The 12,272-nt window shown below is 42.9% G+C and overlaps 2 protein-coding genes across 2 annotated transcripts; one reads left to right on the forward strand and one right to left on the reverse strand.

Annotated features, from left to right (window-relative positions):
• Positions 1-2,124: 2,124 nt before the first annotated feature.
• On the reverse strand, positions 2,125-4,405 carry ccdc167 (coiled-coil domain containing 167). The gene is made up of 4 exons (XM_035617167.2): positions 4,247-4,405; positions 3,924-4,018; positions 3,486-3,538; positions 2,125-3,230 (listed from the first exon to the last, which is right to left on the reverse strand). The coding sequence occupies exons 1-4, from the start codon at positions 4,295-4,297 to the stop codon at positions 3,112-3,114; spliced, it is 318 nt and encodes a 105-aa protein (XP_035473060.1). The 5' UTR covers positions 4,298-4,405; the 3' UTR covers positions 2,125-3,111.
• A 55-nt stretch (positions 4,406-4,460) lies between these two features.
• On the forward strand, positions 4,461-12,017 carry kif25 (kinesin family member 25). Its single transcript, XM_035617162.2, has 16 exons — positions 4,461-4,663; positions 4,820-4,901; positions 4,981-5,046; positions 5,879-6,001; positions 6,173-6,314; positions 7,761-7,864; positions 7,980-8,065; positions 8,179-8,218; positions 8,304-8,371; positions 8,473-8,547; positions 8,854-9,000; positions 9,299-9,475; positions 9,730-9,884; positions 9,983-10,228; positions 10,831-10,986; positions 11,173-12,017. Exons 1-16 carry the CDS (start codon positions 4,566-4,568, stop codon positions 11,322-11,324), a joined length of 1,917 nt encoding a protein of 638 aa, XP_035473055.1. The 5' UTR covers positions 4,461-4,565; the 3' UTR covers positions 11,325-12,017.
• The last annotated feature ends 255 nt before the right edge of the window (positions 12,018-12,272 follow it).

Consider the following 12,272-nt stretch of genomic DNA (forward strand, 5'->3'; position numbering starts at 1 on the left):
GATGCTCCTCTTCTCTTCCACGTGGAATGTAGTAGATCCTTTTGTTTGAGTACCAGAGGGCAACTGCAAACGCGCACATTTCTCATTTTCTAAGGTTACGTAACAACTGTTCCCAGTGGCAAATTTAGTCAACTGAAACAGACCATATGATCAAACGCTTGACCGATTTTATGAATAGTTTATAGTAAGTTATTATTTGACAGGTTACGGTAATACTGCAAGAGAGTATTGTGTCCACATTGGCTCAATCTAGTCATCGGTGGAATGAATATTATGTGGCAGACGAGCCAATGATTCAGTCAAACATCAACACGGAGAGAACTGTACGGCCGATACAGCCCTTCAAACACATTTTAGGGGTTCAAAAGTAATTGGACACTCGGCTACTAAACGTTTCTTGGGCAGCAGTGCTGTCACACGTGGCTTAGAGTTGACTGAAAGTTGAGGGTGAGCTCAAGTAAACATGCCTTTCACGTGTCCAAAGCTCCACCCGACTGAGAACAACGGCGCTTCAAGCCTTACCCTCTGCAAGAATTCATAACCTGACAATTTTTAAGAGCCCCTTCAGTTTCTGATTAGCCCCCCCTCTCTACACCCCTCACTTTCCCCACCTCACCTGTCCACTTGACTCTGCTCTCATCGTCGTCTCTGGGGAAACTCCTTGTTAAAAGATTCATCAGGCAATGAAATTAGACCTGGAGCCGATCAATTCAGCCATGGATACAGCACTGTCATGAAAAGCAAAACTGTAGGGACTGTTAGTTTTTTAATGGCAAAAAACATCTTCAAATTGAAGTCTACAATGAAAACACCAAACAAAGATGTGACGTATGACAATTTTCCAGATTGTGAATTCGTTACTTTTTTTTACCTTTGAATTACTAATGCAATTATATCAAGCACAATGCGTTAATTAATATTCAAACAGTGTCCGGTGTCTGTAATCAGCCTTTAAATCCCACAGCGGTGTTGCACAATGGGCTTGTTTGCACTTGTTTTATCTGGGGATGAGCGAGAGAGTGTGAGTGGGCGTGCAGCGGACTGCAGTGGTGATAATAGTGTGTGGAGGAGGGAGGGCACACAAACAATTATTTGCTGAGCTGTCCTATCACACATTTGCCTGAATTTTCCCACCACGACAGAAGACCTCCCCTGTGCAATCTTCTATTTTTTGTCTTCTGGCAACAAATCCCATAAAAGACAAAATCCCAATAATGAATTGATCCTTATGACAAGTATCATTCCTTATCATTTGAATGTGATTATTTACTTGGGATTGTTTTTGAAAGATTTTCAGTGGGAACCAAAAGGCTTGGCGTTGAGCGTCACAGGCTGACTGTCTGAAAGTTGGAAGTCATAGGGAGACGGACTAACACGGGGTAGCTTTGGATGTTTTGGGATTTGCTGATTTACTGACAAAAAAAGGCAAAGAATTGGTATATAGGGAAGAAAACAGGTGTAAAACTTCTACATTTTAACATTTTGCAACTTTAACATGCAGGACAGAAATAAAAGTGATAGCTGTTATGAGAGCCATCAGCTAAATTGCACCAAAATGAAAAACTTGGTAGAAAAGGCGCATTAGCTAAATATAAAAAAAATACTTTTGTTTGCATTTAGGAGAAGGGGTCATCAGAAAAGGAAAAAAGAGACAGTTTGGAAGGGCTCATTTAGATGAATCCAATGTGGTCATTATTTCACATTTTAGGTCTATTTCAGGCCTTAAAGGGAACGTTGTTAATGAAGAGGAGAAAGGCTAAAATGAGTCCAAGTCTTGTGTCTAATAAAAGCAATGACAATCGATATCAGGAAGGCTGCTTGATATTTTAAAAATCAGAATGAAAAGTAGGCCGAAAGACTTATTACAGCCTTGTCCTCAGGTGCTTCTCTGATCACAGCATGGCTGAAAGGAAAAACAACAACAACTGCTCTTCTAAATCTGTCTCTAACATCAAACCTCCTGATCACACCACAGTTGTTGGTCTAATTTCATGTTTTTAGACAGAACCACGTGTTTCATTAAGAAGTGACATTTATGACAAATTTAGAGTTGTGAGTCATGTAATTGATTTTATAAATATTTTTGAAATGCGCTGCAGATAATGAACCTCGCAACAAACAATGTGCTTCCAAATTGGATATTAAGTGTTTATTACATTCATGGAAAAAAACTAACAGACAATAACATGAACAGAACGAATGAAAGCAAGTATAAAGACCACACCAAGTTCCAATATTCTCCTTTTTCTTAACTGTTGAATCGATAGTTTTGAACATCTTTGGCATCTTTAAGCGCTTCTTTAGAGATAGTTGAATTACAGCATTGTTATGTCATGAAAACTATACATTCTTCAGATTCTGGATCATTTACTTCTTTCCGGATTTCCATCCATCCGTCTGACATGCACATGCAAAGTATTGTTAAGATCAGTTGTATTTGGCATCAAGTGTCTCATCAATACATTATATAAAATAGTGATATTAGTTTTATTTGTCGCATTAGGCAAAACGTATAGTTTTAATGTCATTAAGTCTCAGTGATGTTGAATATGTTGTCATATTAAACAGGAAGGCGTTTTCCACAGCAGTGAAAATTTACAATACAACCCTGGTCACCTGCAGTAGAGTGCAGATGTCCAACATTTTTGGATTACCCTGGGATAACTTACAGGCAGGTCACACGCTGGTGAATTATTCGATTTTGTTACCCGATAGCCAAGTATGACTATTCAAGTAGTTTCAGTGCTGCTGAAATAGCCCACAGACTTCTTTTTCTGGTCACACACAAGCTGAGTAATGACAATAATGTACCACCAGGTTCCAGCTTACATTGGAATACAGAAAATAACTGTACTTTCTAAACAAAAAAAAGAAAATAGTGAGAAGTGAGACATATTCAGCTATACTGAGAGACCAATGCAGACATTATTAAGTATTGAAACATGGTTCTTACACAGATTTCACCGTTGAGGAAGCTGTGGTGGCGAAATGGAGACGATGACGTGATGCCATCTAGAGGCAGAACTGAGGTACTGCATCAACACTGCACTTTATTTCTCTTTCAAGTGTCAGGAATGAGAGCTGTACGTCCCCTCAAGATACCGTGTGGTATCACGAGTTCTCCTCATTGTAGAAAAATATATAGTAGAATAGAGCGCTGACAGCAAGCAGAGCCACTGACAGTAGCATGTTCTTCCGATTCTCTCCTCTTAAGGTCTCCAGCTCCTTGTCTAGAGAAGAAAAAACACAAGATGTTGGTGGTGGTGGTGCAAGCATTAATGTGTGGTACTGGCAGCCATCAGGTTTCCTTCAAACGTGAAACCTCATGTTCCTTTTCTCATAAATCATGACATATTTCTCTGCCTTACATTATCTGACTTTTAACAATAACAATTTCAACTACAGTAATAATATAGGCAATCCTGGACCTGGTATTGGAGGTACTCTTGACATATGAATAGGACATTTTAAGCATTTAGTCTCACCGAGCTTTTGCACCCTTTCATTCATGATTGTCATTTCATCTTCCAGATCCTGTCTGTGGAGCAGAAAAGATGAGACAGAGACATATGGCACAATCAGGAAGGTTTTATTCTTTGCAGTAAGAAAAAAGTCATTCATAAGGTTTAATCACGAGATGAAAACTATTTTTAAAGTCTGTCTTAGAAAAGCATCAGACATCAATTTTTTATTATTCTAATCATTCCGCTCACTCATATTGGCAACAAAAATATCATTTTTATATGTGATTGATGGGTAATAAAATCCACAGTCCTCCTTCCAATATTAGAACAATGAAAACGTTAAAAAGTTATGTCTGGTATTGTTTTAGGAATGACTTTAACACAATTTTCTCTAACACCTTGTCCTTTTTAACTGATCATCATCATCATCACCATCATCATCACCATCATCATCATCACCTGTCCTTTTCGGAGAGTTTCTCCTTCCTGGTCCTGAACTCCGCCTTCTCCAGGTTGTCCCGGCAACGCGCCCGCCGCTCCTCCAAACGGTCAATCTACAATACAGCATTCACAGATAGAAAAAGAAAAATGATGACGAGATTAAATGAATGAATATTATATTGTAAGAGTTGCATAAACACCATGTTCAGCAGCAGAGCTGTCTGATCGCGCAGAGAATGAATGAATGAATGACACTCGAACAAGATGATCGTGAGACTTCACGCCAGATTCAGAACTTAGCTACAGAGCTACAAGCTAAAGGCAACAAACAAACGTCTCACCTCGGTGGCGACGCTGGTTTTCTCTCGTCTCTTGTCTTTCTGTTTAGCCATTCTGTGTCAGGACAGGGCCAACAACTGCTGACCAGGTCGGCTGAGGTAAACTAACCGTGACTATGCGGAAGTGCCTTTTTTCTTCTTCGCACTGTTTATCGCTTCCTTTTGCCACATCTCTTCTCCGAGGCTTTGCTGCCCCCTGGCGGTCACACAGATGTCACAGGTTGGCTAATGGTTAATAGCCTCCAGTGTACCAAAACCATTGGGGGGTTTTTCGACAACAACATTTGAGAATGACAGATGAAATGATACAATTGAATTATTCATGTTTGCATGCTACTTTGAGACTTTATTTCTCTGTCAAATGTCACGAGGCGTGTTTCAGTCCGCAGGCTGCAGCCTCCGCACACAAACGCAGACAAGGTGAGCTGAGCTGAGCTGAGAGAGTTATTGTTGACCGGGGCCCTAATCGGATTATTTGCCCCGAGAGGACACGACATGTTCAGATGAGAAGGAACGGGGTGAGAGGTAACTCATTCTCCCCATCTTCTCCCCTCGCCTCTGTCTCTCCTCTTCCAGGGATCAAAAAAAAATGCCTCTATTCATTAACCGGGACCAGATATTTGCGCACCAGGTGCATCTGCTGGAGCACAAGCTGAGGGTAAGTGAGTCAGACCATAGATTCTGCCTTCATGCTGTCATTGAGCACACTCAACATACGATTTCTACTTTGTTCTCAGAGTAAAGAGGAGCGAATACTGGAGCTGGAGACAGAGAATGCTATTCTTCATTTGAGACTTGCAGAGGTAAGAAGAGTTCTGCCATTCACCACTCACAGCACAGGTTCAAACTTAAAATCCCATTCTATTCAATTCTGTTCCGCATAAGCTATGTCTATTATATAAGTCTCCTCCTGAATGACTCAAGTCTGTCAACTACACGCTTTGCCAATTGTATTTCCCCTCATGACACACAGGTGTAAAACTGTATCTAATGGCATAGATTCATAATGACTTGTTACACCATTTATTCATGATACACCTGTAGTTTTTTGCACTGTGGCATATCAAAAATACCTGCTTAAAAATGTGATATTCTGTAATTAATACACAAAAAACAACTTTTTTATTTTTAGATTGGTTGGTTTCTAAGATAATCTAGGTAAGGAGCATTTTTTTTGCAGTCAACTTTTGTAAGAATTGATGAGATTTCTTTTTGGTACATCAGCAACTAACTGACTATCTTACTGGTAGCATAATCAAACCCAGGTGAAGAGACAGATCCTCGATCTGTGATGGAGCAACGGCACCTGGATATTTTTACTAAAGCAAGTTTGCGGTAAACATGGCAATAAAAGAAAAGATAAACTGCACATTCGCACACCGCCAGTTATGTTCATTGGTGTTCTGAATGCTTTTAAAGTAGAGTAATATCCCACATTTAACAAAAAGATATGCATCTGTACTGTTTTGCTACTGTGGGGGTGAAAACAGGATGCCGTGATATAACATAATCACCGGTTACCGGTTATTTTTCAACATTGTGTGTGTGTTGTATGGCACATTTCACCAAACAACCTGCGAATGAAGTGGCTCAGTGATGTAGAACAAGCATGCTGACGTTATTCTACTTCTCCAGTGTCTGGGGAAACTGCGTCAGGACCACGAAGAGGAGAGCAGGGCGCTGAACCATCATCGGCACCAGAGCGATGCACAGAATATAACCCGGTCATCCCTCGCCACACTCCTGTCTGACGTCCAGGTACAAATACGCTGAGAGGAAAGTGGGCACGTCGTAGGCTGTGACCTGTCTTCATGTCCGACTTGTCAAACAGCTGCCGGGGTCGAGATGAGCTGGTTATGTGGAAACAAGGGACTACAGACACCAAAGAGTAGAGCCATACCTGATCTGATCTCTGTGTGTTCGTGGCAGGCCCTGAAGCAGGACCTGAGTGAGGTGGTTGCAGTGTACGTGAGTTTTTCCACTGAGCTGGAGGAGCAGAGCAAGACGCTGCTGAAGAAAGTGGCGCAAGCCAGCTCTCCGCTAAATGGTCACCGCGGAGACGAGGTGCAGAGTAAGTGTCTGAGCGGGCGGAGCCACTGGTGAACAGCATGCACGTAGCATCTTTGACATCCTTTCTTTTTTTGAAAGGAAATCATTATCGCTATTAACTGAGCTGAGGTCACTTCCAGTTAAACGGTGGCAAACATTGTGTGAGTGCTCCGACAGGACACCACAGGACGTTTTGTTTTGACCACGGTTGACTGCCAACGGTCCACTGGACTGGACCAAGAGTCAAACTGTAGACAGGGATACCTTGTATTGGATAACATTTTAAAAGTAAACCTGTGACACCCATGCCCGCAAAACAAGACTTTTTAAGGCTTTGCGTGATGTTGGTGAAGACTCCTGGTCTTACATCGTCTACCTCTTGCTCCCTGTAACTTTTTATTTCCTGCTCAGCCTCATTCACCCTCAGCGTGTCTCCGCTCTGAAGCGGCTTACAGGTTGCGTACTGGCTGTGTCTCCATTAAGGCGTGTGTGCCGTTAATCCTCTCACACTGTTCCTCACCTCTTCCTCCCTCACCCCCTCCCTCGGAGGTTGTCCAAGGTTGAATGTTGCGTCTTACGCCGTCCCGCATGTCAGCCGGTCGCCACGGCTCCGATGATAGGCGGGAACTGATCTTGTCAAACGCTTTGGCTCCACATAAGCCCGAGCGCTTGCGGCGCTGTGCATAACACTACAAGCTGCGACAAACAATGAGGCTTTTTTCGTGACCTTTTGTTGTCGATGTCAGTTGATGGAGTCGAGGAAGAATACAGAAATGTTCCTACTTACCTGGATTAAACTCAATATTCAATTTCCTGTTAGCACCAACTCCCCTGGGTCGTAATTTAAACGACTTGGAGGTTTTTCTTTCATTACATTTCATGTTGTACTATATTTTGACACTTTGCTTCTGATTATTTGTTTTTCATTGTGTGACTGTTAATTGAGTGGTAGGTTGGTTAAACCCCCTGTAAGGCTATTAAAATGTCAATCTAATATTAATTTGATATTATGCATCCTTCCAAAAATGATGAGAATTACGAAAGCTTTGTTTTCGGTACATTGACAAGTAACACGTATCTGATTGGTTGAATATTTATTTTCATGTGATGAAGCAACAGCACTTAGATTTTTCTATTTTTCTAGTTCTATTTATATCCAGCTAGTCCTCTTCTTGAGTGTCTCAGCCTGTGCTGTGTGTGAATGGGGATGTTTGGTGGCAGGTGTAGTGTATACGTGCGCTGGAGGATTTAAAACTTGGCCTTAATTCAAAGACTTACTCCAGAGAGCAGAGGCCTCTGGCTCTGGAGTAAGTGACAGATTTTCATTCATCCGACTGTTTTCCAACATGAAATCCATCCATCAAATCTGAGCCTACTGTGTCATAGAAGCCGGCAGTGGCTTTTCAGTGTTGCTGGTCTTGTTTGTCTGAAAAAATAACCACACAAACTCTCTGCCGTCCCCACTCAGGCTTGCAGGCCCGTGTCGCAGCTCTGGAGCGCTCTCTGGAGGAGGAGACGGAGAGGTGCAGGGCAGAGCGGCGGCGGAGGAAAGAACTCCACAACGCAGTGGTGGTGAGGACAGATGATTTATTGCCATAGTGGCCAGAAGTGCTCTAGTGTTATACTCCAAGGTGGCAAATAATATGCACAAGTAGAACGGCAGCAAGTCGTCTTTGTTGTGATGTAGGAGCTGAGAGGAAACATCCGCGTTCACTGCAGGGTGCGACCAGTTCTGCCCTTTGACCACGTGCAGTCCTCGACCTCTGCATCGGGGTGGGTCAACACACTAGGCATCATGTGTCCATACCATAATATACAGTATGATGACTGAGAGCGGTTGTTCTGCGCTCGAGAATTAGAGTTACACGTGTCCTTTTCTCTCTTAGGCCCGCACCGTCAGAGGAAGTGGTCTGTGCGATCAGTGATGTGAGTTTCTTGTATTTTGATTGGGTTGCTGCTAACTTCGCCTCAGTGTTCTCACTTTGTAGTTTTTCCTTATTTGTGTTTTAAGGACACAGTGATGGTGAATTGCCTGAAGACGGGGATGCCAGGGCAAAACAAGATGTTTGAGTTTGAGAGGTAAAATACAGACATGATGAAGTGTATATCACTGTATATCATTTTTTTTTCAGCTTTTTATGATTGTTAGCCGTCACTGTGGTTAATGTTGTTTCTTCCAGGGTGCATGGACCAGAGGATTCCCAGGATGCTGTGTTTGAGGAAGTCAAGCCACTGCTTACATCTCTGCTGGACGGGCAAGTATTAAAACAAACAAACTACACGAAACAGGAGCACTCGGAGAGCGCTGAGTGGTTTTGCCCTATCTCGCAATGCTGAAGAATCCTTCAAAAAAAAATATATAATCATCTGTTACCATACCCGAGACCTATCATTGATGAAGTTTTCATGCAAATCCCTCGATAACTTTTGAGTAATCCTAGAAACGGAACTGTTTTCATTGAATTCTACCCTGTGTGAATAGAGGGATTCAAATGCATATCAAAATAGCACAATGAGTGCTTCAACGATAATTGAATGTGGCCTCTCTCCCTGCCCCGCAGCTATAATGTTTGTATCATGGCGTACGGACAGACGGGGAGTGGAAAGACTCACACCATGATGGGATCACAGTCGCCAGCGGAGTCCTCGACCACGCAGCAGGAGGCACAGCGGGGTCTTATCCCCCAGGCTGCTGCTGAGCTGTTTCGGTGAGAGAACAGACTTTTTTTATTATTTTTTTTAAATCACAGCACGTCAATTCAAAAGGAAAAGTCCCCTGTTGAGCTCTGGTCTTTGCCTTTAATTTACTGAGCTGTCAGAAACAAGTAAAAAAAAAAAAAAAATGTATCTGGTCTATTGTCATATAATACATCATTAAAAATCTGTATTAAGCTCAGAACCAGTTTGAACAGGAAGCTGAAAAAGACTGCAATCGTCTTGAACATTGATTCGGGTCTTCACCCGTCCAGTGTTGTGTGTGTGTGTGTTCCCATGTGCGTGAGCCAGGCTGATCTCCGAGAAGCCTGCAGAGAGCCACACAGTGGAGGTGTCAGTGATGGAGGTGTACAACAACGAGGTGTTCGACCTGCTGGCCCAAGATGAGCAGGGGAACACCGCCGGCGAGCGCAGGGACGTCATCACCACCTCCTCCGGTACCAGCCAGGTCCCCTCCCTTACACACGAGTGAGTACTGCCAGGGCTGTTTATGATGAGGGCTCTGAAATATGACAGCTTGATGCTGATAGGCTGCCAGTGTCTAGTTGTGGAGGTGCAATCAATACTTTTTTTTTAATGTGAAAAATGTTTCAAATGCTGTGTGATGGATCTGTGAACTTCATAACTTTTTATAACTCACACCCAAATCCTCGCTGTATGCCACCTGCCCAGACGCCAGGTAATGGTGTACGTGTTTAATCTCTCTACATGTTTGTTAACAGGCCTGTGTGCAGCGCCTCTGATGTGATGCGGATCATCAGCAGCATTCTAAGATTCAGGGCCCACTGTCCCACCCTGGTCCACACCGAATCGTCACGCTCTCACCTCATTGTCACCCTCACCATTTCCTCCAAGAGCCCCAATGCACTGGCCCTGGGTGAGACACAACTCACAGGCCCACTCGCGTTGGTATAACTGACACCTGATGCTGACATCGCGTTCCTGCACTGTTACCTTAGCGACTCTTCCTCTCAGCCCGCAGGCTACAGAGGGCCAAGAAGGACATGCAGCACTCCCCCCACAAGGAGTGGTGGAGTCCACGCTGCCGCCGCGCCAACCCCGCCGCCCGCTACTCATCCGACGAGCTCTTGGCGAGCACCGCCTCCTCTCCCAGCCGCTCGCCCGCCCATTCCCCATGTCCCTCCCCCAGGCACAGTATCGCACAGACTCCATTCAGGACCAAGCTGCAGCTGGTGGATCTGGCAGGGAGCGAGTGTGTCGGTGAGTGTTGGGCCTCAGTGCTTGGGGATCACGGGAACACTGGTTTTATTATTATTTTTAAAAATACATCAGGCAAGATTTTGACTGGAAAATGAGCTCATGCCATATTGTAAATGGGGCTTTAGGCCTATGCCTAATTTACATGCTGTAGATTAACTGCTGCCAAAAATGAAATTCAAGTGGAAACACATCTCCACTTCATATTCTTTCTTGAGAGAAAAAGTCTTTGACAGCAAAGTGTGCGCCAGTGAAAACAAGCTGGACGTTGATGTTTATTGTTTCCTATAAGGCATCATAAATCTGTCAGGCAGTATTGTAACCGAGAAATTGAGGACGTGGCTTTTGCTGTGTGAGTGCTGGTGTTACCACTTACTTTAAGTCATTTGGGTTGAATATGCTTCCGAGTACAGAACTGAAACATTCCAATCGCAAGTGTCTGAATCACATTAGAGTCTGTGGTCTGAACCATGATGAGGATGCAGGTCTTGGCAATCGCTTATTTTATTCACGCAGGAAAAAAAGTTGATTGTACTGAGCTGATCTCTTAGCTACAGGGTATAAATGCCTGTGTGTGTGTGTGTGTGTGTGTGTGTTCGCACCAGGTATGTCTGGAGTTACAGGTGCTGCTCTGTGGGAGGTGTCCTGTATAAACCGCAGCCTCTCCGCTCTGTCCGACGTCCTCGGAGCGCTGGCCGAACAGAGACCACACATCCCGTACAGGAACAGCAAACTGACTCACCTACTTCAGGATGTCATAGGTGACGACGTACAAACACACATTCTCTCTCTCTCTCTTTATAACTTCCCTTCTTTTCCATGCTTCTTTTATCTTCTCTGTGTCTTCCCATCCAACTGAAACATTCCTCACTTAAGTATTTAATTACAAGCATCGAATAGAATGGGGTCATAATCTCCCCTTGGTCTTCCTCCATCTTGTCCACAAGGTGGCGATGCCAAGTTGTTGGTGATGCTGTGCGTCTCTCCCACGCAGCGCTTCGTCACCGAGTCTCTGCAGTCTCTGGGATTGGGCACGCGGGCCCGACAGGTCCAGAAGGAGCCGCCTCGACGGAAGAATAACACCCTCAAAGTTAAGTGACGAGACCGAGACAGATTTCATCTTTTTTAAAAACAGTCATGCCGACAGAGCAGACTTCAGGGTCGAAGATGCAAACCCGCAAATTTGATAAATATTTATTTTACAGAGTATTAACGTATCCGTGGGAAGGACTGATAAAATCAAAGTGCACAGCCTTAAACTATATGACGATAACTTATCGCAGTTATTTGACATGTTCATTTATCACAGGGTTACTAATCCTACACAGTGCAACAGTAATACTAGTTTCATATATTTCAGGAGTTCATTTTAATAGGAAATATGTTGATCTTGCCAACATTGATGCTTTATTCATGTTTTTAAATAGATCGTGGTAGAGATTAGACCTATTTTAGGAGGAATAGGCTGAAACTGCAGCAATAATACTTTTAACATGGTTTCCACTTTGTTAATTCCCTTTTATCTTTACCAGTATTAATATGAAGATGACACCATAAGTGAATATAGTGCTGCCTTAGTAAGTGAATTGACTATGCTGTAAATATTTTTAATACACGCTGCTCATGTTATGCCTTGTATTTTTATTTTAGTAAATCGATGAATCTGTTTATGAAGTATTTACACAGATATTCATGTGCTGTATCTGTCCTCATAAAGATTTTTGTAAAACATCGATGGAATAGTCTCAGTAGAAAATTGTGTAGATATGACTTTATAATAAACAGTTGATATGCAGATATATATTTATTTTCTGTATTTGTCAGTTTCATTTATCCAGCTCTGGAAATTACTTTAAAAAACAGATTTAAATACAATGTGCACTCCCCCTTTGATTGAACAATATTTCATTCAAATACAGTTATTCACTTTATTGCTCACTAAAGGCTTTTTATACAAAGCTACTTCTAGTTTTGGGAATCGTTCCAAAGAGCCGTCTGCCGCTGTGTAGATTACACATAGTGTTATATTAAGCTTTTGTTTTAGTCG

This window comes from Scophthalmus maximus, chromosome 18, assembly GCF_022379125.1.
Source record: "Scophthalmus maximus strain ysfricsl-2021 chromosome 18, ASM2237912v1, whole genome shotgun sequence".
Taxonomy (NCBI): domain Eukaryota; kingdom Metazoa; phylum Chordata; class Actinopteri; order Pleuronectiformes; family Scophthalmidae; genus Scophthalmus; species Scophthalmus maximus.